The sequence below is a fragment of the Mixophyes fleayi genome, chromosome 5 (assembly GCF_038048845.1).
Source record: "Mixophyes fleayi isolate aMixFle1 chromosome 5, aMixFle1.hap1, whole genome shotgun sequence".
NCBI lineage: Eukaryota > Metazoa > Chordata > Amphibia > Anura > Limnodynastidae > Mixophyes > Mixophyes fleayi.
The window spans coordinates 265,531,022-265,556,488 of NC_134406.1; the positions used below are offsets into that span (position 1 = coordinate 265,531,022).

Below are 25,467 nucleotides of genomic sequence, written 5' to 3' on the forward strand. Positions count from 1 at the left end.
GGTCCACGCATGTGCAGTAATGTCATGTGGATAGCCGTGGCACCGCCTCACTTCTTTTCCGACTAGACCAGCGGGGAAACTCAAGAGACGGAGTCACCCCACAATCACAGTAAATGTCCCCCTCTCCCCTTCCCGCAATCACAGTAAATGTCCCCCTCTCCCCTCCCCGCAATCACAGTAAATGTACCCCTCCCCGCAATCACAGTAAATGTACCCCTCTCCCCTCCCCGCAATCACAGTAAATGTCCCCCTCTCCCCTCCCCGCAATCACAGTAAATGTACCCCTCTCCCCTCCCCGCAATCACAGTAAATGTACCCCTCTCCCCTCCCCGCAATCACAGTAAATGTCCCCCTCTCCCCTCCCCTCAAGCACAGTAAATGTCCCCCTCTCCCCTCCCCTAAAGCACAGTAAATGTCCCCCTCTTCTCTCCCCGCAAGCACAGTTAATGTCCCCCTCTCCCCCCCTCACAAGCACAGTTAATGCCTCCCCCCCCAAAATTAATGGTTGCGAGTGCGTACACACGTCCACATTTGCCCGACATCGTTCCATCATTGATCATGATTTTTAGGAAATTTATAGAAACAAATCAACAGATCCGATGTGTTGTAGTGCAATAAAACATGATTGTGGAAGTGTACCCACTCTTACAATATCTGACCAAACGGTCATGAATCATGTGATCTGCACGATCATTGCATAGGAGATTTTTTTTTTAGCAGAACATTATAAATATCTGTGTAGACAAACCTTGGGATGTGAGGCACAGACTCTGGGATCTGTTTATTTGCACAGGCATTCTGCCAAGTAAATGATATTACTAAAGAAATGTATCTGAGTCGTCCCCCTGCAGTCATTAGCTGAGCACTTTGTAAGACGGACATTGCAGAAACCTCGCTCTGTGCATCAGCGAAATACGGTGGTATTGGGATGTTCTATTATGGATGAAGGTCTCATGGGAACATTACGGAAAAGTGTTTGTTTAAGGTATGACATGATGTATAACAGTGTTTCTGTTTTATTTATAAAAGACCTTGGCGATTTTACCATTTACAAAATTATAATGAAGAAAGACTTTTTTTTTGGCAATTCTAGATAACAAGTTCTGAAAATAGTACATTTTACCAAAGAATGCAAAACTAGACAAAACCAGACCTCTTAGGAATAGACAGACCCTCATTTGCAACTAAATCTGCCTATTATCATCATCATCATCAACAATAATAATCAGATCCTTTTTGAATCTATTAGTTTTGATGCATAGATCTGTATCCGGATAAACTTTTTATATTGGAGCCCTAAGCATCAGACCCTGAAATGTGTAATAACAGTCACCCTGCCTAATCTGATACCCATTTATCTATACTTTTTCCATAAAGCACAGTAAAACAATCTATAACAAAACAAAACAGACAATGATATAAATACGACATATATACAAACAAAAAATTGTTACCACCTGCCCTCTAATCTCCCTCACTGTCTCCCAAGCCTGCGGCCTTGGTGTCACAATTTACTTCGCCCTCTGCTTTATTCCTCACATCCAAACTCTCTCCCAGTCCTGTCGACTCCACCTTGAAAACATTGCCAGAATACGCCGTTTGCTTACCCAACATGCTACCAAAATGCTTATCCATTCTCTCATCATCTCCCGTCTTGACTATTGCAACCTCCTGTTATCTGGCGTTCCTAACACCCATATATCCACACTTCAATCCATCCTAAATGCTGCTACAAGACTTATCTTCCTCTCTCACCGCTCCATATCTGCGACACCACTTTGCAAATTCCTACACTGACTCCCTGTGTCCTCTGGAACCAAATTCAAATTACTCACACTTACCAACAAAGCCCTCAAAACCCCTGCATACATCTGAAATCTCATATCAAAATACTCTCCCTCCCGCCCTCTTAGATCTAACTCTGACCTGCGCCTTTTCTCGTCTCTGGTAACCATCTCTCACTCCTGCCTACAAGACTTCTCCCATGCTGCTCCCCACTTATGGAATTCCCTACCACGCTCAATCAGGAAAACACTATTCACTCTAATGCACCCTCACAACTATCCCAATCTCCAGTATGAAACACATTTGCTGCTCTTGTTTCAATTGTGCCCTCTTCCACTTAGAATGTCAGCTCAGACATTGGGAGATCTGCAGGTTCGGGTGGAGTTCTAGACCCCGGGTAGATAATGCCAACCAAAACTGAATTTAAAGTTAGGGGCAGAATTAGTCTCTACTACTTGGTCTATACATTGAGTTAAATTTTAATGTAACTGATTTACCTTGTTTGAGACTTAAAATAGATTTATTGGATGAATTTTATGGCCTAGGCCTGTCTCAGGTCACAGCCTATTGTTATAGCAGTGTTATGTATATCTTAATTTAATGTATGAGTTACAGCCATAGAATGTGGAACTAAAATGAGCCAATGCTAGATTGGCTATGTGGCAATATAGTGGCACAAACTTTACACTTAATGAATGTATGCATAATTGTAAATGCATAATGAATATGAAATGTTCATTAGGTATTTAAGCTGTCTAATGTGTAAAACATACTTCTACATCATTTTGCAACAGTTTAAAGCAGCAATCTCACGTAGATTTTTTACACTTTAAATAGAATGTTCAGTAGTTTTTAAGCATACATCATTTGTTTCAGCGGTCCTCCTGCAAATTATTATCTCCTTTTCAAAAGCTCTCTGTTTGGTAAACAGAATGGCTGCCAGACACAGAAACAGTCAGACACAGGCTCACAGCTCTCAACATGCCATGTAATGGAAAAAGGGGGGCAGACAGAATACAGAGATTCAAAACCTCTCTGCTCACTTCATCATGTGCCATGTGTCTGTGGTTGCCATGGCAATCCAAAAAACATGAATCATTAACTGCAACCTGAAAAAAGCAACAACAAGGGGACATGGAACATTCTTCTTACAGCCTTCCACATTTATGTTAAACAAAAATGTCATGGGATTGCTGTTATACTTTTCTGTAGGTTACCTTAATCTCGATTCTAGATGGTGATTCTGTGGCATAATTATATTTAAACCATTCCTGGTCATCTAAGGAAAAGGGGAAATAGTAAAACAACTTAATTACATTAATGCATTGTAAAGGGTGCATGTTGCAATTAACTAGGACATCTCATACAATGTAGCATAAAGTTACCTTTAAAACTGAAAGCCAAACAAAAGGTTTTTGAAGGACACAGCCTTTGAGTTGAGCTGCACAGATGGACAGCTTGATTCTGCAACATAACATATAACCTAGTCAGATAACTATCGCCCTCCTCCGCTGATCTGATAGTCCGGTTCCTGTATGAGATACTCGGAATTGTAACTCGTCATGTGACCTCAGCACTATCTACTGTATATGAAAGTCTGTTATTAGTAAACCATTAGCTCCTGTGATGCCAGAGGAGAGCACAAATTGCTTTGACTTTTGACACCAACAATTACTTTATAATATCAGAACACAGAGCTTTTATGTAGTTCAGGATAAAACGTAATATATATACATATATCCAAGGAATATAAATAACACAGTGTGACCCACACTGAGCAGGTAATGCCGCTATCTGACATTAATTTATAGCAAATTCTGTGCATCACTAAGCTGAATGATATACAGAAAATAACCTAAGTGATTATACGTAGCTAATATTTATCCACCATGCTCTCATCACTTCGCTGATGTGGGGGGGGGGGGTGCTTCTCTACCTAAGCAGACACTGTGGTCCTTATATATGCAGTGGTTGGCGATTCACATTGTACATATGGCCCTTGGTTTTTCACCAATGCACCTGGATGGTCTGCACAGATGACATCAGGATGTCCCGTTCTCAGGAAACTTTTCGTAACGCCAGAGCCTGATTAGGACCCCGTGTGGACATAGGAAAACATTCTGAATTGGGGACCAAATCCCCCACCCCGACCTCTCCTCCCTATGTCAAAAAGAACACGTAAAATAGGGTTAGGATAATTTGGGTCCCTTAGTATCCACTGGCCCCTAGGCAGAAACCTAGTTTGCCTAATGGATGATCAGGCTCTGCCACGACTACAAGTGGCTTAGGCTGTTGAGACTGGAGCAAGGTTCAAGTCAAAAGTGATTCCCAGTTTTCATATCAAAATTGTCTGTATAGAGCTGTATAGAGCTGAAATGAGAGCTCAATCACATCAATTTGTAATCTTCTTACAGTGTATTAGAGGAATCACCAGTAGGGCTGATAATGTAAAGTTTGGTTTATATTGAAAACATGCCTGGAAAACTCACAAGGGGCCTCATGTAGAGTCAAAAGCAATTTAATCTTACAGCATAAGTGTAAATGTACTTAGGATGCTGAGTCACACACATCATTAGATACACGCGACTCGGAATACTATGCAAATTGCACACACTGGGGAAGACACAGCTCTGTGTCTGCCTTATGAGGCCGCAGAGCCCTGGTAAGACTGATAATTTACTATTACCAGCACCAGGCTGGACAGCACAAGGCTGGATTCACTAGCGAGATTTCCCCCCCCCCCCCCCCCCCCTTCCCCCATAGGTTTAACCAGACCAGGCTGCCATTAAGTGTTTAGGCATGATGGTGCTTGTAGTACTACAAGCACCAGCATAACCCATGGCTGTCAGGGCATGCTGGCTCTTGGGGAACCACAAGTGCCAGCAGGGATGTAGTGCAACATGGAAAAATGTAAATAAAACTCTGACTCAAGTGCAAAAATAATTCTATCTGAAATAAAAACTCCCCTACACTACCCTCAATCACCCTCTTTATTGCTCACTTAGACCCAGGCTCTTCATGTGTAACAAATCCATGGATCCTGGGCTTGGCATAAAAGCAAAAACCCTCATACGTGTCGAAAATGAGCTCTCAGTGTCAGTACAGTCAAATATATAACATGGGGATTTCCCACGGCCTGAACTAGAGTTGTACTTACGCGTTTCACTTACCTCCGACTCTATATGAGGACCAAGGTATCCTAGACTGGGGCCTAGTGCTGAGTAATGGCTCCTGATACAGTCTTTAGGACTGCTAAGTTACCGGGTAAATACAAATTAGCAGATACATAACTTACGATACACGTCTCTCGCACCCTCCTCTCATACTGATATGCTGTTAGGATTTCTCATTTTAGTGTGGTACAGATTTTGGACACTTTGGGAGCACCTTTAGCAATTATTGACACTGTGTGCCCCCATCTAAAACTTTAAATGCAGTGTGAACATTTTAGAATGAAATGGAGAGAACGGCACCATTGACTCCTACTTCTTCTGTATTTAATGTTTGTTTCATTAATGTGTGAAAAAGCAGATGGGTTGAATCTTTCTGGCATCAGAACAGAAATCATCTGATTGGCTGAATGGAGGAAGCCAATTATAAGCTTTGAATTGTGAATGAATAAATGAATTGAACATGAATGAAAGCCGCTTCAATGAAATTTATGTCTTTTATGAGGTTTTTTTTATGTGCTTTTTGTGTGTTCTTTTGAAAACACAAAGAAATGCTCTAAAATGCCTATTTTGCAAAGGTTTCATCTTCATTATACACGTTTTATATATCCTCTTCAGGAAAAGAATGCTCCCAAGATGAGAGCACATCTGCAGCTATATTCACCGTGCAGCTCGATGATTTCCTTGGCGGGAAGCCCATTCAGTACCGAGAACTACAAGGATACGAATCAAGCGCCTTTCTCGGTAACTTCAAAGATGGAATTAAGTACAAGGTAAATTATCAGATGATTCAAAACAGAAACAATGTTTCTAGTGTTCCGGGCGCTCATAATAACGACTGTAAGATTTGTTGGTTGATTAAAATCTGCTTTTTGTTTTCATTTAATGCGTCATTGTTAATCTAGATTATACTTGGGTGTCCAACTCGTGAAAATAATATTTTTTCAAAGAAACTTTATGACATTTTATATATGTAATATGAACATATCAAAATCGAGTATCTAATAATAGATTTACAATGCTACTCAGGCACAAGCAACTAGTGTGAGGTTTAGAAATGTCAGTAACATATATTTTATTGATCACTATATAAGATAATGATGGGCAACAATGTGACTTATTTTTTGTTGACTTTAATAAATTTAATAACAGTTGGCAACGGCACTTTAAATCATAAAGATTAGAACAAACATGGAAAAGTTTGTGTAACTTATAGTAGCGATAAGTAGCCTGCAGCCAGCCAGCTGTTGTTGGGGGTTATGAGTACGTTGCACTTAGCTTGATAACATAATGCAACTTCTGTAATTATTCTGCAGCTTGTAATTGTGGTGTCTGGGCAGTGTTTAACTCTTGTGTTCCCAGTCACCAATCTTATATGTGTCTAATCACCGACCGAAACAGACATGATCCTTCAAATGTTCATTCGAACACACAAGTTCCTCGTTCATGTGTTTTAATAAATGCAACAAAAGATACTTTGTTTTGCAGCTAACCAGGGTCCTGTTAGTTTAGTTTGTTAACACTTTACCTACAGCGTGGAGCAGAATGTGCTTCTGTTACCTGTATGAATGACAGTGTGACAATGCATTATCCTCGGAGAGACTTCTCAAGGTCATTTGCATCCCCAGGTGTAGTATACGCATCAAACAAAATACACACATGTGTGAGTGGTGTTATGGGTTAGGGTACATTAGTAAATAAGCCTTACAGTTAATTATAAACAGTTTAGCAATAAATTATAATCACACCAGACTGCAGGAGTAGCAGCAAACCTGCCTTAAATCCTTAAATCAGATACCCGTACATCTATGTCATCGGACAAGGGGGCACATTTATCATTATTCATATAAAGTGAAAAGTAGTTTTCAATCCTTATCGCAATGATAAGGATTGAACTACTTCTCACATTTATGTACAGCCCTGCACAGAAACAGCAGTTCCGAAAAACTGCTGTTTCAGTGATAAAAAAAAACATACTTACCCCCCTCTTCGGAAGCGCTGTCTTCGGGTCTTCTCTTCACTCTTCAAGTGCGCATGTCCAGTTCCAAGAACTGGACATGCACACACAGATCCCCTCTCTGTCTCTGCAACGATAGTTGCAGAGAGAGAGCGCTGAGTGACAGGGAGGGATCATGTGATCCCTCCACACATGCGCTGTACAGCTCTGCTCTCCGGAGCAGAGCTGACAGCATTAGATTTCCTCAATTCGGATGATGTACGCCAGCTTAACATGACAAGTTCCCGAAAAAACATTTCGGGACTTGTTAGATTGCGGCCAGGAGCAGTCACCATTCTGTTGAATGGTGACTGCTCCCAAAAACGAAGAGGAGTGCAAAGCAGCAGATATCCATGATATCTGCTGCGATGCCCCCTTAATAAATTTGCGGAGGACACTGTGGGACCCTAATAACCCGTTAAAAGCACTATCGTGCTTTATTAAATATGCCCAAAGGAATTAAACTAATTAATTAAAGTTATAGTTTGTATATGAAATAAGAGCCGTAACTTAAAATTTTAGTGCCTGTAGTGAGAAAGAAAAATGCCAACTCCCTAGCCCTCAATTTTAACCAAATGAACCTAAAATATTCATGAACTGCTCCCCCCTTCAGTATTGCTCCCTGGGGGGTCTCCGCTATGGCACAGCCCTCGTTATGGACCTATGTGAAGTTATGTATGCCAGGCTAGAGGAGCTTGAATCGACTTTCTATCATTTCTGAAACCGGTTCGTTGAATCAGTTCGAAAATAAGCCAGAGTTCATTGAATTTTTGATCACTAAAAATATTGAGCTAAATTCAAGAGTCAAACAGTTTCGACCACTTTAGAGCCACTTCAACCATGATTGACCTGGAGTTGCACGTGGACGTGCCGGTTTGCAAACCGCCTCCGAGCCAGGTCGCACATGTGCGAACCAGCGCAAACACATTCAAGCTTAGATCATTATCTAAAATATTATTTAACTAATGTTCAAAAATCAAAATAATTTAAGCATCTCTTTGTAGCGTGAACAGAGAACCTCAGACGCAGTCAGCCAAGACGAACTGCGAGCGCTAGCTGCTGTCTGAGTCTGTATGTTCTCTCGTGTTTACGTGGGATTTCTCTGTGCCCTTCAGTTCCCTCTCACAGTCCACAAATATACTGGCAGGTAAATTGGCACCAGGGTTTGCCTGCTTGAGTGCCCATGGTAGTGAATTGTACAGCACTGTGTATTATGTTGCCGCTATGTCAATAACGGATAATAATAATAATGCAATTTATTTTCTGTATTTATTTCTCAGGCTGGCGGTGTTGCTTCTGGCTTCACCCACGTGGTTACTAATGACCTCAGCGCCAAACGACTTCTTCACATCAAGGGAAGGCGAGTGATCCGGGCCACAGAAGTCCCACTGAACTGGTCCAGCTTCAATAGTGGAGACTGTTTCATCATCGATCTTGGAGCTGTAAGTCAGATGATGTTATATTGAAGTCTTGTTACACTTCTAAACTCTCAGGTTTGTCTTTCCCATATCGCCAACTAGGCACATGCATAGGGTACCCCAGTTTAAGGGGGCACCATAGAAATAGTTTTATGTTTGTTGCAGTTACTCTTTTCTATTAAGCTTTTGTTATAACAATATTGTAGGAGAGGGTAATGGGTAGAGGGGCACTAGCATGTGAAGTGCAGCGTTTAGGTCATATTTACTCAAAATACCTAGGGAACCTTAGACTCTTTTTTTATTTTTGTATTTCTAAATTAAAAACGTTTTTCTCATACCCGTCGCTGGACCAGTATCAATAAATATGACCTTGAATGATCCTGAAGGTTTTGTTTTGCACAGGTTATTATTACTGTAATATAATATGTGAATGGGATTAGAGAACAATAAGCGATACATAAGGATGGTAATAACATAATTCACAATACAAACATCGGGGATGTTTTCCCTACCGCTAGATAAACTGTAATACAATCCAGTGATACTAAGTCATTATTCTGTTTGAACAACAGGCTTGTACATTGAGCTATACATGACGTCTTGTTTATGTTACAAAGTTGTGTATATTTGGGATGTATTTGCGGGCAGGACCCCACTTTAGATGTCCCAGGAGTTTTTAGAATCCATGAATACACATGCAGCTCAATATTATTTGTTATAAGCCTTGTAAAGGCTTTATACAAAACATATTCAAAACACTGACCTTGTAACTGATGTAAGAAGTGAATTATGGCTTCTGGATTGTTTCATGCAAACATAAAGTTAAAAGTAAACAGCTATTTTTATTTTATAAGTATGCACATAAGTGCTACTGAGGGTTAAGATGTGAAGGGGGCAGTCATACCTGTGCCTGTGGCTATCCTTGTCTCTCCTACTCGCTAATCCTCAAGCACCCGCCCAAAGATGATCCATTGTCTTCAGCCTTTACCATGGGAATGCAAATCCTTGCTACATTTTTATTTCATGTTTTGTTTCTACTTTGGAGAATAACTATTGTCATTTCAAATAAATTTCAGTTTACACCAACCCCTGTGACAGTTTTACACCCTAAAATATTTTGTGCTTCCCCAAAACTCCTTGCACCTTAGACTCCAACCTAGTCAGCCTATTGGATAATTAGACCCTGCATATATCTGCCTATTTTCAGATAATGACACCAATGCCAAAAGTTACATATATACAGTATATTGTAAGAGAAATAATGACCATTTTATATAAATAAATGAAGCAAAGAGTCTGGAAAGTGTGCAACAAAAGTACAATTTAATAATTGAAATTGTGTGGATCTGTAATTAAATACAATCAAGCACCAGCTGACCACTACCGATGTGAACCCTTTTTGGTAACACCGACACTATTCAGAATTGAGCCTGGTTTGATGATCACGGTGCAATGCTGAGCCCTAAATAATATGTCTATGCTTTAATTACTCAGCAATCTATAATATAGATATGTTTATTCGCTGTTTTTCAAACATTGAAGAAAAACAAAGTCAATGTTCCCATCTGATTAGTCTAGCAAGCTGTTGTGTAACAACAAAGCTTTCTACTCACAAGTGATTCTCCTGGTTACAGTGATGTCATGGGCATCTGTCCTTTAAAAATTAAAACTTGACACGACTGCACTATTAAAACAAAGCAAAGAAATCGCTAAATGTACTTCTCACGGGACCTGTTATCCATTATGTACCAAACCACATGAAAAAATGGTCCTATTCAAATTCCCAGACTTTTTTTTCATGCATAGATATGAGGAATAATAATTGTATAATACATTTGCACAGAAAGGCAGCATGACTTAAGTACGGTGCTGTGGACTTTAATATGTTGTGTTTTTCTTGTGTATAGTTTATTTGAATATAACACATAGAAAATTAAGTACATTTGTATCATTCAGATATACAGGAAAAAAATGGCTACTTTTTTTACTCTGTTAAAAACATGACACAGCAAACTACAAAGCATTAATCATAGGTCTAACAATCACACCCCACTATAAGTGTTAAAAAGACCTCTCAATAAACACACACGTAATATTACAATGAACTGTGATTAGGTGGCTATCTCTAGCTAGAGTATTCTCGCAACAGTCATTAAAAAACAGACCATATAAAAAACTAATATATACAATAATATAATATTACAAAAAACAATAACAAAAATGGAAAAGCATATGATAGATGAGGAAATTAAGAAGCTGAAACAATATTGTACTAATTGCAAAGGATATAGTGAAACAATTAACTGTAACTCAGCATCCAATTTGTGCAAAAAGGAAATTATATAGTTATTTATGAGTCAGTGTGTGCAATAAGCAATTAGAGTTTATTAAAGAAAGGAGACGTCCCATTCACTATTCAAGCCCTCTGGGGTATGAAAAATGTACATCTGAAAACTCTTCTCCTAAACCAGAGACTGTGGGGTAGATTTATTGAAAGTTGAGGTGTTGCCCATAGCAACCAATCTGATTCTAAAAATCATCTTCTAGATGTTCTAGAGCATGATAGAATGGCAACACCTCAACTTTTCCTCTTTATTAGGTTTGATAAATCTACCCCAATGCACACCCCCCTCCCCTCCGTTTATACCCCCTGTGTGCTTAAAAATGCTGCACAATTGTTAACCATCCAAATACAGTATATATATGTGTATGTATGTATATGTGTGTGTATGTATATATATATATATATATATATATATATATATATATGTATATATAGATAGATAGATATATATATATAGTGTGTGTGTACTTACCGTATATAAGTGTTTTCTAATTCTGTATTTGCAGTGTTTTTACCCCATATATTTAATTTTTTTTACGTGACTTCTAGATTTGATAATTAATGACACTTACATTATATATTTGTGTTTTGTAACATGTGGTTCCTGGTGGGACGAGATAACATATAAATTGTTTACGTTATGGGGAGTGGTGGCGGAATGTGGACCAATATTTAAAATTAAGCATGCAGATGACGCTTTTATTGTGGATCGTAAAAATCTGCCAAGTATACAAAAGGTTCCAGGATGTAACCCAGTAAAAATACTGTGGGTGAATTCATCCAAAATTCATTGGATCCTTTGCCATTTTGAAATTATTGGAGCCACTTTTGTGAGGCTACAATGACCAAATTTTTTATTTTGATTTTTTAAGATGCAATTCGGGCCTGATTCATCTTCAAACACAATGTGCTGGCATCTTGCATTCAAAAAAATCAGATGTTACTTACATGCACATATGTTGTACTCAGGTAGAAGTGCATCTCAAGAAATGTTTCCTTTTGAATCTGGGTATAAGTAGGGCCTGGCTCTACGTTACTTCCCATACAGGCACCACAGTGGCCTAGTGGTTAGCACTTCTGCCTCACAGCACTGGAGTTATGAGTTCAATTCCTAACCATAGCCTCATCTGTGTGGAGTTTGTGTGTTTTCTTGGGTTTCCTCCGGGTGCTTTGGTTTCTCCCACTCTCCAAAAACATACTAGTAGGTTAATTGGCTGCTATCACAAAATTGACATTAGTCTCTCTCTCTCTCTGTCTGTTAGAGACAGAGAGAGAGAGAGACTGTAAGCTCCATTGGGGCAGGGACTAATTTGAATGAGTTCTCTGTACCGTGCTGCGGAATTAGTGGCGCTATATAAATAAATGGTGATGATGATAGATGTAGTCATCACTAACAGTAGCACTTACACCTGCACTGTAGCTGCAAGTGGTACAGCTGAAAAACCCAGACTTAAGAGATACACTGTACTTCAATCAGATAAATGTGCGTGCACACACCCTTACTGTATATTGTCTACTTGCGTTCACCCATTCTGCCGTTGAAGTCGTATGCAGTTGTAAGTGGCATTTGGACATGAATTGCTTGCCATGGCATTCACTGGCATGAGGTCCGTTTCTGGGTATGCGCAGAGTAGTTTCACACAAAATACAACACGCAGTTGGACATGACGTCCGAAGATTAATCAGACCCTTCGTGATTATTTAATCAAACCTGTAAATTAAGTTATCTTTGATCCTCCTCGTATAACTGTAAAACAACACCTTGAAAAAGAGGTTCAATAGATTCTGGTTTTACATCTTGTCTTTGGAAATCTTCTATACCCCATCCATTGGCAAGTTTGGTGATACGCTTGCCAGAAAACTAATAAATCACTACCACTCAGATGATCCTGAAAACCTGGCCCGTTGGTGGTAATGAAAAGATGTTATTTACCTGTCATTTCTGTAAAGCAACCTTTTTGGGCGCTTACTCTACTGTAGCTGTTCCTCAACCTACACTTGTATGTTAAAGAGAACATAATGCAAACTGGTCTTACTCTGTGAACATTCTCTTACTCTGTGAACATTCTAATGCCCTGATTGGTTACAGCTTGCTTTAGTGTTTTAGTCCTGTGAACGTTCTAATGCCCTGATTGGTTACAGCTTGCTTTAGTGTTTTAGTCCTGTGAACGTTCTAATGCTCTGATTGGCTACAGGTTAGTCCTCTTGGAATGTTGTAATGCTTTGACTTTGAGGGTCTAGCCCTGTGCACATTATAGCGTTTTGCTTGGCTACAAGTTGCTCTAATCATTGGATTCCTTTGCTCATAAGTCACTGGCTATTTAATCTCGTCTACCTTTACTCCAGTACCTGAGCAATAGTTTTTTATCTTTAGATGTTTGTGCATTGCCCGGTATAACCAGTCTGACTTACTGTGTACCGACTCACTCCCTTAAGGGGGGACGTGGTGAATATTGGGGTTCCCATTAGACTCTGCTCCCAAGTTGTACAAAAGAAATCTCTAGCTACAGAGCAGGTCTACATACACACCAGACTTTACATTGAGGTGTCTCCTGAGGTTTCTTTATCAGCCCATAAGGCATCCCCTTTCACTAGTTTGTTCTTCTTTTGTAACAGTAATCCAACACAATTATCCACTGTTTAGTTAGTGACAGTGAGATGCCCTTAAATATACATCAGGGCAGAGCAAATAAATTGTGCTATGCTCCTGCTGTTTGTTTGTAGGTGTTGTCTGTGAGCATTGTGCTACTGAGTTGTGGAGAACTTGGCAACAATTAATTTATTTTTATAGTGTGAGTGCTGCTGAAGGATACAAGTTTACTAGAATTTATTTTAAAAACCCAGTCAGTGACACTTAGTGGAAACCATTCAAAAAATGATGGCATCCTGAAGCCGCCAGGTTATCAGTTTAGGCAAATCAGGAGGAGGGAGCACAAATGTCAGCGGAGGGACCTCTGGGCGCCCCTGTGTGCAGTAGATAGTTATGCTTGGTTACATAGCGCCAGCATACTCTGTAGGACTTTACAGTAACATAGATGAGGGACAGAGAAGTGGAAGTGAAGGATACGAAAAGAAGACAGTTCTTCTCAGAGCGCAGGAGACGATTAGGGGCATAGCGAGAAAATAAAGCAGATATGTGGAGAGGAGCAGATGAGGGGAGGATCTTGAAGGTAAGAAGCAGCACTTTGGTGATCCAGCTATGGAATTGTGTAGTATGAACGAAGGGGGAACGCTGCAAAATAAAAGTCCTCATAGAGGTTGAGACTGTATTAGTATAGATAAAGGATTGCACTTACAACTTAGAGCAATAAGCATGTAACAAATGGGGTTAAAGCATTGTCAGCATTTCATACAAAGTCCTACCAAGGCAATGGGGAACACTATGGTATTACTGAACACCTGTCAGCTTCAGAAATGTGAGTCGGAGGAATCATCAATGTGACAGTTAAAGTCATCAATATGAGAGTTTGACAGTCTGATGACAGAAAGAAAAATAGCTACCATTCAAGTAACGTACCAGTAGAATATGTAGAGCTAGATGGACAGTAGACGATAACAACATGTAGCCTCAAATGGTAGGACGGCAGTTAAGGGAGAACGAGAACCAACCATAAATGAATGTGCCACCATAGGTGATGGCTCATCCTACTGCAGAGTCATGCTGGGAGTGCCGGGTTTCTGGTAAAGCAAAGAGCTTGAGGGAGGAAGAGAAGAGGGGATCATGTACAGCTATAGATTGTGTTAGTGAGAGAGAGAGAGAACATTACAGATGAAAAGAAGAGAATGGAGTGTGTGACAGCAATATTGGGGGTATATTTAACAAACTGTGATGGTGCACTAACGTGCACTTAACATAGAATCCATGCCCCGATGTGTCCCCCGCATATTTATTAAAGATGCATCGCAGCAGATATCGTGGATATCTGCTGCTTTGCATTCTGCTTCGTTTTGGGGAGTAGTCACCATTCAATAGTATGGTGACTGCTCCCTCTTGCAATCTAACAAGTTCCGAAAAATAGATTTTTTCGGGAACTTGTCTTGATAATGTACGCCAGCTGAAGCTGGACAGCGCATGTGTGGAGGGATCACATGATCCCTCCCTGTCACTCACACTTTCTCTCTGCAAACTATAATTGCCGATAGAGAACAGAGATGTTTGTGCGCATGCCCGAGGGTTTCACTCGGCGCATGCGCTCTGGAGTCAGAAGAGGACCCCGTTGACCACATACTGCTTCGGGAACGAAGCAGCTGTGGTAAGTATGATTTCTACTTCACAGGAACAGCAGTTTTTCGGAACTGCTGTTCCTGTGTTGCTTTTTAAATAAATATGAGAAATAGTTCAATCCTTATCAATGCGATAAGGATTAAAAACTATTTTTCATATTTTGCGAGTGATGATAAATGTGCCCCTTAGTCTTGAAAATGAGAGAAAAAACGTTTGTCCATACTGTGTTCAAAGCTGTCTGTTACTAACATTAGATGTTATCATCATTGTTATCTAGCATTTTGGTTTCAGTTCTGCAAATCTTTGATAAATAACCACATCTAAAATTATGACAACTCCGGTCTGCACAAGATCTGCGTCTCTTATCCACTCTCATTATATCCTCCCATCCTTGGTTACAGAACTTATTTTGAGCTGCACCCAATCTGTGGATTTCCCTCCTTCGCACAATAAGAATTTCCCCCTAGTCTACAAACCTTCAAGAGTTCCCTGAAAACCCACCTCTTCAAGCAAGCTTTTAATATTCCTCAACTACCTTCTTAACCTCACTTGGTTACCCTACTACCACCCTTTACACAATTCACACAAGACAACAACCCTCGGAATCCCTGACCAACATTGCTGTGTGACTGGATCAAATAGCATACTAATCACTTTTTAACTTTGTTAGTGAAACAGCGAACATTATAAAATATCACAGGAGAAGGGAGGAGAAATGAACAGATTATAGGCATGGAAAATGAATAAGCAGGGGCAGCACTGTGGTGTGAGAAGTTAGGTGGGTGTGACCAAGTACAGATGGGTGTGTAGCAGGGACCTGATCCACAGTAGCAAGCGAGGGAGGTAGAGAGAAAATGATTTGTGAGAGTGGTTTTTAGCAGTATGGTCAATTAGCTGGGAGTGAGTTTGTCAAACCAAGGTGTATTTTATGGGAGCCAAATGTAGAGAAGGGGCGAGGGGACATATGTGAATAAAAAATGTGGATGTGAGGAAAACTGAGGGGAAGTTGGAAAGAACAGCAAATATTACAAAGAACTGAGAACAGCGCACAGACGATAAGCAGAACATGTTGGGCTGCAGTTGTCCTAAATCAGCACTAAGCCCAATGTAAATGTTCAACTAAAGAGCTGCAGATGAGATTAATGTTCTCCTGATCTTGATACCTGATATCTGTACCAGATGGAGAATTCTGGTTTCTAATGCACTCCAAATTCAGTTCACACTGTTATTAAATTAAGTGGCCAGCTAATATGAAATGATCAGCATTTCACAAGACGTTACAGATGAAATTATGTTAACGTTTAATTATAAACAGTACACAAATCTTTTTTATATTTTGAGCACAAACACAGATATAAAATGCTCATTTTGTTCAAGCTGGACCTTGTTAATTTGGAAGGCTTAATAAATGCATTTTCCAGACCTATATTGTACACTTGTGCAAAAGCCTATAGGAAACGATCAACAATTGGCTATGACAGTGCAGTAACAAGGGAAACACACCTACGACTGGAAGAAAGACAAATTTTTGCCATTAGCATAAAAAAGGGTTCTTCACAGTAAGGGTAGTAAAACTACAGGATTTTATGCCAACGGAATAGTAATGGCAAAATCTTTTTTTTCTAATCAGGTGTGTTCCTCAGATGTCATCCTTCTTATCCCTTATATAAATTCCCATAAAACTATGTTTGCTAGGTGTGAGCATTTAACACAAATATTGTAATTTTTAAACTTTTGCTTCAAGTTTATTTGCATGTATTTTACATTCTTTTGCCCCCCACCCCCCATAATTGTTCTGCCCCTGGTTGACTCATTATAGGTACTCCCTTCTTTCTAGCTGTCAATATTATATTGAATTATTGGGGTGATTGAACCAGGGAATCAATTTTTGGTGTCAGGAGGAATTTTCTCACTGTGAGGACAAATTGGAAATCACTGTGGTTTTGTATTGTATTCCTCTGGATAGACGGAAGTAAATTTGTTTTTTATTAATCTTACTATATAACTATGATTTCTCTAGCGCCAGTTAGAAAATAAAAGTGAACGTCTGATTGATTTCTTTGGATCACTGCACATTTTACTTGTGCAGTGTTTTAGTAAATTAGCCCTATGATCTTCTCTGACTGTAATATTTCACAATATACAACAGCAATGTTCTGAAAATAAGAAAAAGCAACTTTTGTCCATACTGTCTTCAAATCTGCCTGTTACTATGGTTAGAGCTTTTCATTATTCTAGCGTTCTGCTTCCACTTCTGTAAGGCTGTGGTAAATAACCACATCTAGTATTATAATTAGTTACAGAATAATACAAAAAATTCCATCCGTCAGTTCTCGCCTGGAACTTTTACATTTCAGTTTCATACTACAAAGGATCATAGCAGTAACACCCATAACCCCAGCGTCTCAGGCCAACCATGTTGTATGTCCAGCTTGCAACAGTTATTATTTTTTAGGGAGTGTGTGTGTCAGCCATAGCCATACTTTATAACTTCTCTATGCTAAACTTACCTAATGAGCAATTGTCCATCCTTGCACAGCTACTCTCTCCAGGATTCTATTATTCAGCTTTCGTGAAAGCCAAAGACAAAGAAACCCTACCTGGTGGCAGAAGAAGGGCATGTATGCTTGATAATGAGATTAGTCATTACCATGAGGAATGTTGTGCCACTCTCTCCCCTTCGCCCTGCAACTAAACCCTACATCACTTGTGAGGTGCCCGAGGTCCGTCAGTGTTTGATCAAAGCTACATCATATGTAATAACTAAATATTACTTATGGCACTGCTCTTCTCAAAAACAGAGCACTTTGTTTTGAAATGGGCGGAGCTAGAGCAACATGATGATCATGACAGCACAGAGTATTTCAGGATATGGGTGCGTTAATCTCCTGGGAGGCAGTGACTTGCCCAGTCATCTGATTGTGTAGGAGAAGACGGTACTGTATGTGTCAAGGGCAATCGTATGATGTGAGGACAAAGGAGACTAGCAGAATACCATTGATTAATAACTCAATTTAAGAACTGGAGAAAGCACCTGTCGCTTCCTCCAGGGATAGCTCTTCTCCCTATCTATCAAAGAGTCAACCCAGTGATAGCACTGCAGGATGGCGATAGCAGATGAAACTTAGTGAAAAATGCTTTATTATTTAAATAAAACATTTTTTTCCACATGAGGATTCTTTAAAATATTTTTTAACATGTTTATTCTATTTTTAAACATTCTTTTAATTTACTGTTTTTGTGAAACTAAAAGTCTCGGCTCTTAGTTCCACTGCGCTTGTGGGATCGGGCTAGTGCATGTCCTTGTGATTGGCCTGGTGAAGCGGACAGGTAAACCTCACCGCTCCCCACCATCATCTCTGTGCCAGCTGCGTATATGTCATTTAAACCTGCCATATTTTATCGATAAATCATTGACGATCGGTGCTTTTCCATCGCTGTTGTAAACTGTGACAGAAAACCAGCCCTATCGCCATGTCTTAATTTATAGGCGCTTAGTGGAAGAGCAGGCACCTACCACAGCAAAGAGTGGGGGGCGGGTGAAGCTCCTTTCACAGTAATGTGGGTAGATTGTGGCATTAAACACTGAGCGATACGAAACAAAGTTCAACCATCTCATACAATGTACAAAAACAACATTTAAAGCTACAATAATCTCTTCCTTAGTTTTTTTTTTTTCACACGTTAAATCAAACCTCCCCTCTATCTTACAGACATGGGAGCAGTGTCATTTTATTCAATAAAATCACTTGACAATGTTGGTTACCATGGGTGGCAGAGAATGTTACATAGTTAAATTGTTATGTAAAATAGAACTTTCCTTTAACACAGCAAGCTGCTAGAATGATTGAATTATTATATAGATAGGATGTCTATGAGGTTATCATGCAGTAAGGTCACTTTTGCAACCAGGTTCGATAGCCGCCTTGATTTTCAGCAAGGCATGATAGGACATGTCAGGAAAACAAGAATTTTTCCAATTAATTAATTAACTCCTGGGCGTAGATTTATCAAAAGAGGAAAAGTGAAGGTGTTGCCCATAGCAACCAATCAGATTCCAGCTATCGTAGTCTAGAACATGCTTGCCTACTTTCGCCAAGTTCTTTCCGGGAGAGGGGTGTGACTGGAGGGCGGGAGGAGTCGGGGCACAGCCAAATGCGTCATTTTGACCCTGCCCCCTGCAACGGAAATTCCGTTTTGTTGCGGGGGGCGGATCCAAAATTACACGATTCACCACAAATCGCGTCATTTTGGGAAGGCAGTTGTGGGATGCGGGAGACTTATCTGCTCTCCCGGGAGTCCGTGAGACCGAACCGAATTTCGGGAGTCTCCCGGACATTCCGGGAGAGTTGGCAAGTAGGGTCTAGAATGTGCTAGATGAATTATAGCTGGAATCTGATTGGTTGCTATGGGCAACACCTCCACCTTTCCTTTTTAGAAGGTTTGATATATCTACCCCCTGAAGTTTTCCTTTTTGAGCCATATCCTGTACAATATTTTCCCATGATGCTGAATATCCGGCCACACAGTTCAAATAAAAGTTGTTTCTCACATCACATTCTAACCCTTCCCCCTTCCATATAGAAGGCCAAGATATACAATTAGACTTTTTAAAGTATTGTTTGCGTTCCGGGTAAAACATAATTTAGATGGAACCTTGATAATTAACTTGACTGAGGGTTTAGTGTAAACAAGAACTTTCTCTAGCTGGTCTGACATGTTTTTCCTGTAGAGATTATACAGTGAGAGCATTTTTAACGTGCACCGGTCTCCTACACGTAGTCCAAGCAGCTATTTCTTTGCTGGACCAATTATAGTGTAGCAATCAGGTGATTAAAAAGTAGAGGAATAGGGCCCGATTCAGATTGAGACTCCAAAAAAAGGTAAATTACGTTAAAAAAAGTTGCACTCAAAAATGTGTGTTTCAGCCCTAAATTATGCCCGTAGCAACCAGATTCTAGCTATCATGTTCTAGAATGTACTAGATAAATGAGAGCTAGAATATGATTGGTTGCTAATGGCAACACCTCCACTTTTTCTTTACAGAACGTTTGATAAATGCACTCCTTTGTCTAGTTTGGCTGATTATGCCAAATAGTGGCACCTGTCAATGTGTGCCCAGATTACTAAAACTCACTTCCAGATTTAGTATTAGACAACGCAGGTCTGTGCCTAGGGGCAGCAACAGCTGAAAGGCAATGTATAAGTCAAGCTTTTTTCAACTGCAAAGAAAAACTGAATTAGCCATGATAGGGAGATATATATCCGAAAGATGATGATTTAACTGAAGAGGGTGCTCATCATGTGGGATAATATCAATTCATTATATCTTGTTCTGTGATCAGCAAGATTGGGAAATATTTTTTGTAAGATTGGAATATATGTGCCTACTGGCACATTTTTTTTTAATATATTTCGGTACTTCTGTCCAGCATCTGGAAGGCTTTAGTGTAACAGGAACTAGCAACACGGCTTTATATGAGTGTACTGTCAAGGTGCGAATAGAGCAGGTCTTGCTCGGATGTGGTGTGAGGTTTATAAAGAAAAGCTTTGGGTGACATCAGTTTTGTAGCTGTCACGTCTTTTCATGAAGGGATGATACATGGATGGTGTGCTGGATGGGCTGACTATAACTGACCTCCAAAATCATATTAGAGTCTTACTGCTGTCTATATAAGTCAGGGATCAGGTCCTTGCAGCACATTTAGGAAATTGCATATTGTATGACTTTCATCTGTGCTGCAGCTTTTTATACAGATCAGCCAAGAGACCAGGACCGTTACTTATATTTAGCCATTAGTTCCGATCTACTACTTATTATGAAATAATTCCTGTCTGCCACTTGCTAGGAGAATATCAAACAAATGTGCCATTAACAGTCTACAATAGTGTTAACATTGTAATCATTTTACCAAGGTATCCAACAATTAGGGATAGATTTACTAAAGCTTCTTAAAAGAACGAGTGGAGGTGATTCCCATAGCAACCAATCAGATTCTAGCTGTTATTTATATAGTACCTTGCAGAAGATGATAGCTATGGGCAACAACTCCCTTTTCCTTTTCGGAAACGTTTAGTGAATTTAACCCTTAGCCCCAGGTTTGTGGAAAGGCCACATAAGCATGACCCAAGGGTATATACAATTAAGGCTGAATTATTTTCATGTATTTATTTTATACAAATAGGATGCAGTAGGGTTGCAGCCATAGAGAGCTACTGTGCTCAGTCATCCATGCACATATTTTGTATTCCTGTAAACAGTAGAAGTTCCAGAATAGAATTTTCAACAATAAATAACCAGTGTTTGAGTCTAGTTTCGAAGTAAAAACATTTACCCGTGATTTCATATATTATATTATATAAGCAAATTACTTCAAGCGCCTGAACAATGGATCATAGGAGGGGGAAGTAGTACCTGGTTCAACTTAAAGTTAAAGAGTTGTTGTTAAAGATTTATGTAAAGTTATTGACCAATGCTACTACTGCCACTACTGCTAATCTTACTTGGTTGCACTTCTTGACTTGGTCGGAGGGGTAGAGTACCCTTTACAGGACTTTCCCAGAGACCTAGGCTGCTTGACCAGAGGGGCTGCTTGACCAGATCTTTATCAAACCTTCTAAAAACTTCTACAAAAGAGAAGTGGAGGTGTTGCCCGTAGCAACCAGATTCTAGCTATCATGTTCTAGAATGCACTAGATACATGAGAGCTAGAATGTGATTGGTTGCTAATGGCAACACCTCCACTTTTTCTTTTCAGAACATTTGATATATGTACCTATAGTATAGCTTTATAGGTCCTACCTCTTTGACCCTGCTTAAAATTTAGTCCCTGGGTAATGTCCCTGGTGAATCCGAGGGTAAAGGGATCTTTCTATCCCTCAGCATTACACAGAAGGGTGTGAAGGCCCTTGCTCCTATATAGATTTGTGGCCCAAGTGTTTGGGGCACTTCATTTTTTGAGGTGTGCGCATAACTGGGTACACTCATTGCACGGACCTCGGGCTTTCAAACAATGACAAAATCTATAGACACCAGAATGGATTCTGACATAATAGCTAACAAAGATATTATATATGATGTGGAAGTTGTAACTTTACCATCACCTTCTATATAAGTAACACATTTCTCTCTTCTGTATTCTAGGAGATTTACCAGTGGTGCGGATCGACATGTAACAAGTATGAGCGCTTTAAGGCTGCGCAGGTTGCCGTTGGAATCCGTGACAACGAGAGAAAGGGCAGGGCACAGCTGGTTGTCGTGGAAGAAGACAGTGAACCCAGTGAACTAACAAAGGTATTTTTATTCATTGACATTGTGGTGAAAGATTTCTTTCCCGTTGTATATGCAGAAAATAGCTAATCAAACCGTAGATTTTACTCTGCAATGTCCCAGTGTCAGGGGCAAACACAGGAATTGTAGAGGGGGGTTTCCACACCACGCCACCAGTGGGTGTGACCAGCATGCATGGAGGCGTGGCTATAATATTAGACAGTGCTCTACAAATCTTTCTATCCCTATAATATACATGGGCAATGCTGCGTGCACTACTGTTAGGTGCAGCTCTCCCTTTTCAAGCAGAGCCGTGTGAAGCGGGGGCAGGGTCCAGCCACCTCAATTATACAGTGCCCCAGGCTTGGAGGGGGGTTTCCTGGCACTAGGAAACCCCCTCTTGGTTTGCCTATGAGTGTTACACAGGGTAGCTGTTGGATTATAATCTAAAGTAGAATGTAGCTACAGTCACTGAGAGATAAGAGATTCATTGTTGCAACAACAGTTTTAGGAATGCTTACAGATATAAAATCTTTCAGATGTAACATGTTCGGACTTCAACACAACCCTATTGCCACAAATGTTACTAAAGTTTGAAATGCCCTTTTAGCAAAATTGAAATTTGTTACTGAGAACTGCAAAATGAAAATCAGAGCTATTGCCCAAAGCAACCAATCAGATTCCAGCTATCATTTTCTAGCGTGTACTAGATAAGTGATGACTAGAATCTGATTGGTTGCTATGAGCAACACCTCCAGCTTTTTCAGTGAGACATGCTGAGCAGAAAACCAATCACTACACTGATGAGCTCCGTAAGGATTCATCAGGCTGTAGATAAGAAATATGTGACAGTAGTAAAGAATTTATGTAACGTAATCTCATGTGGTTAGCACCTGTGTCTCACAGCACTGGGGTCATGAGTTTGATTCCCAACCAAGGCCTTATCTGTGTGGAGTTTGTATGTTCTTCCCGTGTTTCCATGTGTTTCCTCCGGGTGCTCCTCCCACACTCCAAAAACATACTGGTAGGTTAAATGGTTGCTGACAATATTACCACTAATGTGTGTTTTAGGACATTTAGATTGTAAGCTCCAATGGCTCAGGGACTGATGTGAATTACAAATATCCTCTGCGCTGTGGAATTAGTGATGATGATGATAATGGTGTAAGCTTGTCTCCCAAATCTGATCTCCTGAATGGGAAGAACTTAATGGCATAAATCACGTTGGTTGACTGGTATGTCAGGTGATTCCATCACCACATTAGTGCGTAGTGTCTGTGAATTAGCTGTCAGATCTGAGACAGGCTCATATCAGACCCTGCCACGTCATTGTGTAAGTACTGTGCTGTGAAAGGGAGTGGTGATATTCTGCACGCAATTGGGTATTTCAGTCTCAGAATGTTTATTTCCTCCATAAACCACCGACCACAACCTGTAGAGCTCTGCACTTACACCAGGCTCATTAAAAACAAAGTGTAAAGAATGGGCTTGGATAATAGCATTAAAAAAATAAATGATATAGAAACCTCTCCCCTCCACGAAGAACGGGGGGTAAACAGTACCCCTACATAGCGGCACTGTGCTGGACAGCAGCCGCAGCGCTGTCAAAGAATGCAGCACCGCCGCTAACGCTTCTTTGACAGCGCCGCGACTGCTGTACAATACAGTGCTGCCGAAATGGAGGTGCTGCGCAGCAGCTCTCTCGGGGGGGAAACCCCCCCTTAAAAATCCTGCGTGCGCCCCTGCTAACAAGGATCATGGTAGTATAAATACTGCCGCAATCCTATCTCAGGATGCCCATCGTATTGAATGAATACATACTTTATCATTTCAATAAATGATTGGAGAGAGTAAAGAACTCACACTTACCCACTCTCCCGGAATATCGGGGAGACTCCGGAATTCTGGGTAGGTTTCCCGGACTCCCGGGAAAGCCCACCATTCTCCTGCATCCTGACTACTTCCTAGTAAAGTGGACATGATGGGAGCCGCCAAGACGTGATTCCCGGTGAATCATCATTAATAATACAACCTGATTGTGTACAGTTATTAACAAACACAGAATGCTTGAGAAAAAATCTGCTGTAAAACTCATTATTTAAATTAGCTGTTATTGTGACCTGTAGTTCCTGTGACACTGTGGTCATGTGACCAATCAGTGCCAATGAGCTAATAGCTGGCAGTCTGATGATGTCACAGGATGTTCTCAGGAGCCCAGTGAGCATGTTCCTCTCAATATATGGGCTGTTCTCACGCTCAATAATAACCAAGAATATGTATAGCTGCCCATAAGATGGTTAACATGCAGAGATGTAAAAAGGTGATTGTAGAAGAAAAGCACAAATCTGTAACACGCAATAAATGTAAACATATGTTTAGTTATATGCACCCTGCCCACTCTCCCAGAATGTCTGGGAAACTCCCGAATTCTGGATCGGTCTCCCGGACTCCCGGGAGTGCAGGCCAGTCTCCTAGAGAAGTGGGCAGGATGGGAGTCTCCATGGGCATCATTTTGACAAATCTGTGGTGCAAGATAAATCTACGGCAAATGTTGTTAAATTTAAGAAAAGTCTATTTGCATTTATGCACCTACTTCTACCAACGTTTGCACGGATGTGTACAGTAAACCAGTACATTGTATTACAGGCATCTACGCTCGATGCTCAGTGATGTAGCTAAATACTTGCAAGATTTGCAACAGTGAGACTTCATTATCTAAGCTGACATGGATGGGGAAGACGGCTCTGATTTTATATGGTTCCACCGAACATTTATACCATGCAAAATTCCCAGCAAAGTCTCCTATGTTTGCTTGCATGGAGGGATAGAATATATTTCTCATGTGTTAGACACTAATAAGCAAAGTCAATGTTTGAGGTTACAGTGGGAAATCAGTTAGGAGTGTGTGTTTCATCCTCCGTCTCGAGAGGGTGGGTGGGACAGACGGGCATTAGTGCTTTGTATGCATGCGGTTGTAGCTGATAACACGCAACAGGGTGACTCACCAGCCTGAGGTTTTGTCTGTATACTGACTTGAGATTTATATCTAGGTTAGATCATGGTGTATACCACCCTCCTACAGGGAAGTGCTTTTCTGTGGTACACTTTGTCAATAAAAGTGTTTAACAAACAAGGGTGGTGGCATCTCTCCTGACCAGCCTCCTTGTCAAATCAAACCTGGCACTAACATCTGACGGCCCACTTTGTTTAGCTACAACTAACAGTCCGCAGATATTGAGCAACTGCAATTCCCAGCATG

General features: G+C 40.4%; 1 protein-coding gene across 1 annotated transcript in view; it reads left to right on the forward strand.

Annotated features, from left to right (window-relative positions):
• The window catches only part of LOC142159288 (scinderin-like), a 97,646-nt gene that overhangs the window by 2,464 nt on the left and 69,715 nt on the right, over window positions 1–25,467 (forward strand). The window contains exons 2-4 of the mRNA XM_075214045.1: window positions 5,574–5,728; window positions 8,232–8,393; window positions 22,083–22,232. Of these exons, the coding sequence (XP_075070146.1) occupies window positions 5,574–5,728; window positions 8,232–8,393; window positions 22,083–22,232 (467 nt within the window). The remainder of the gene's footprint in view (window positions 1–5,573; window positions 5,729–8,231; window positions 8,394–22,082; window positions 22,233–25,467) is intronic.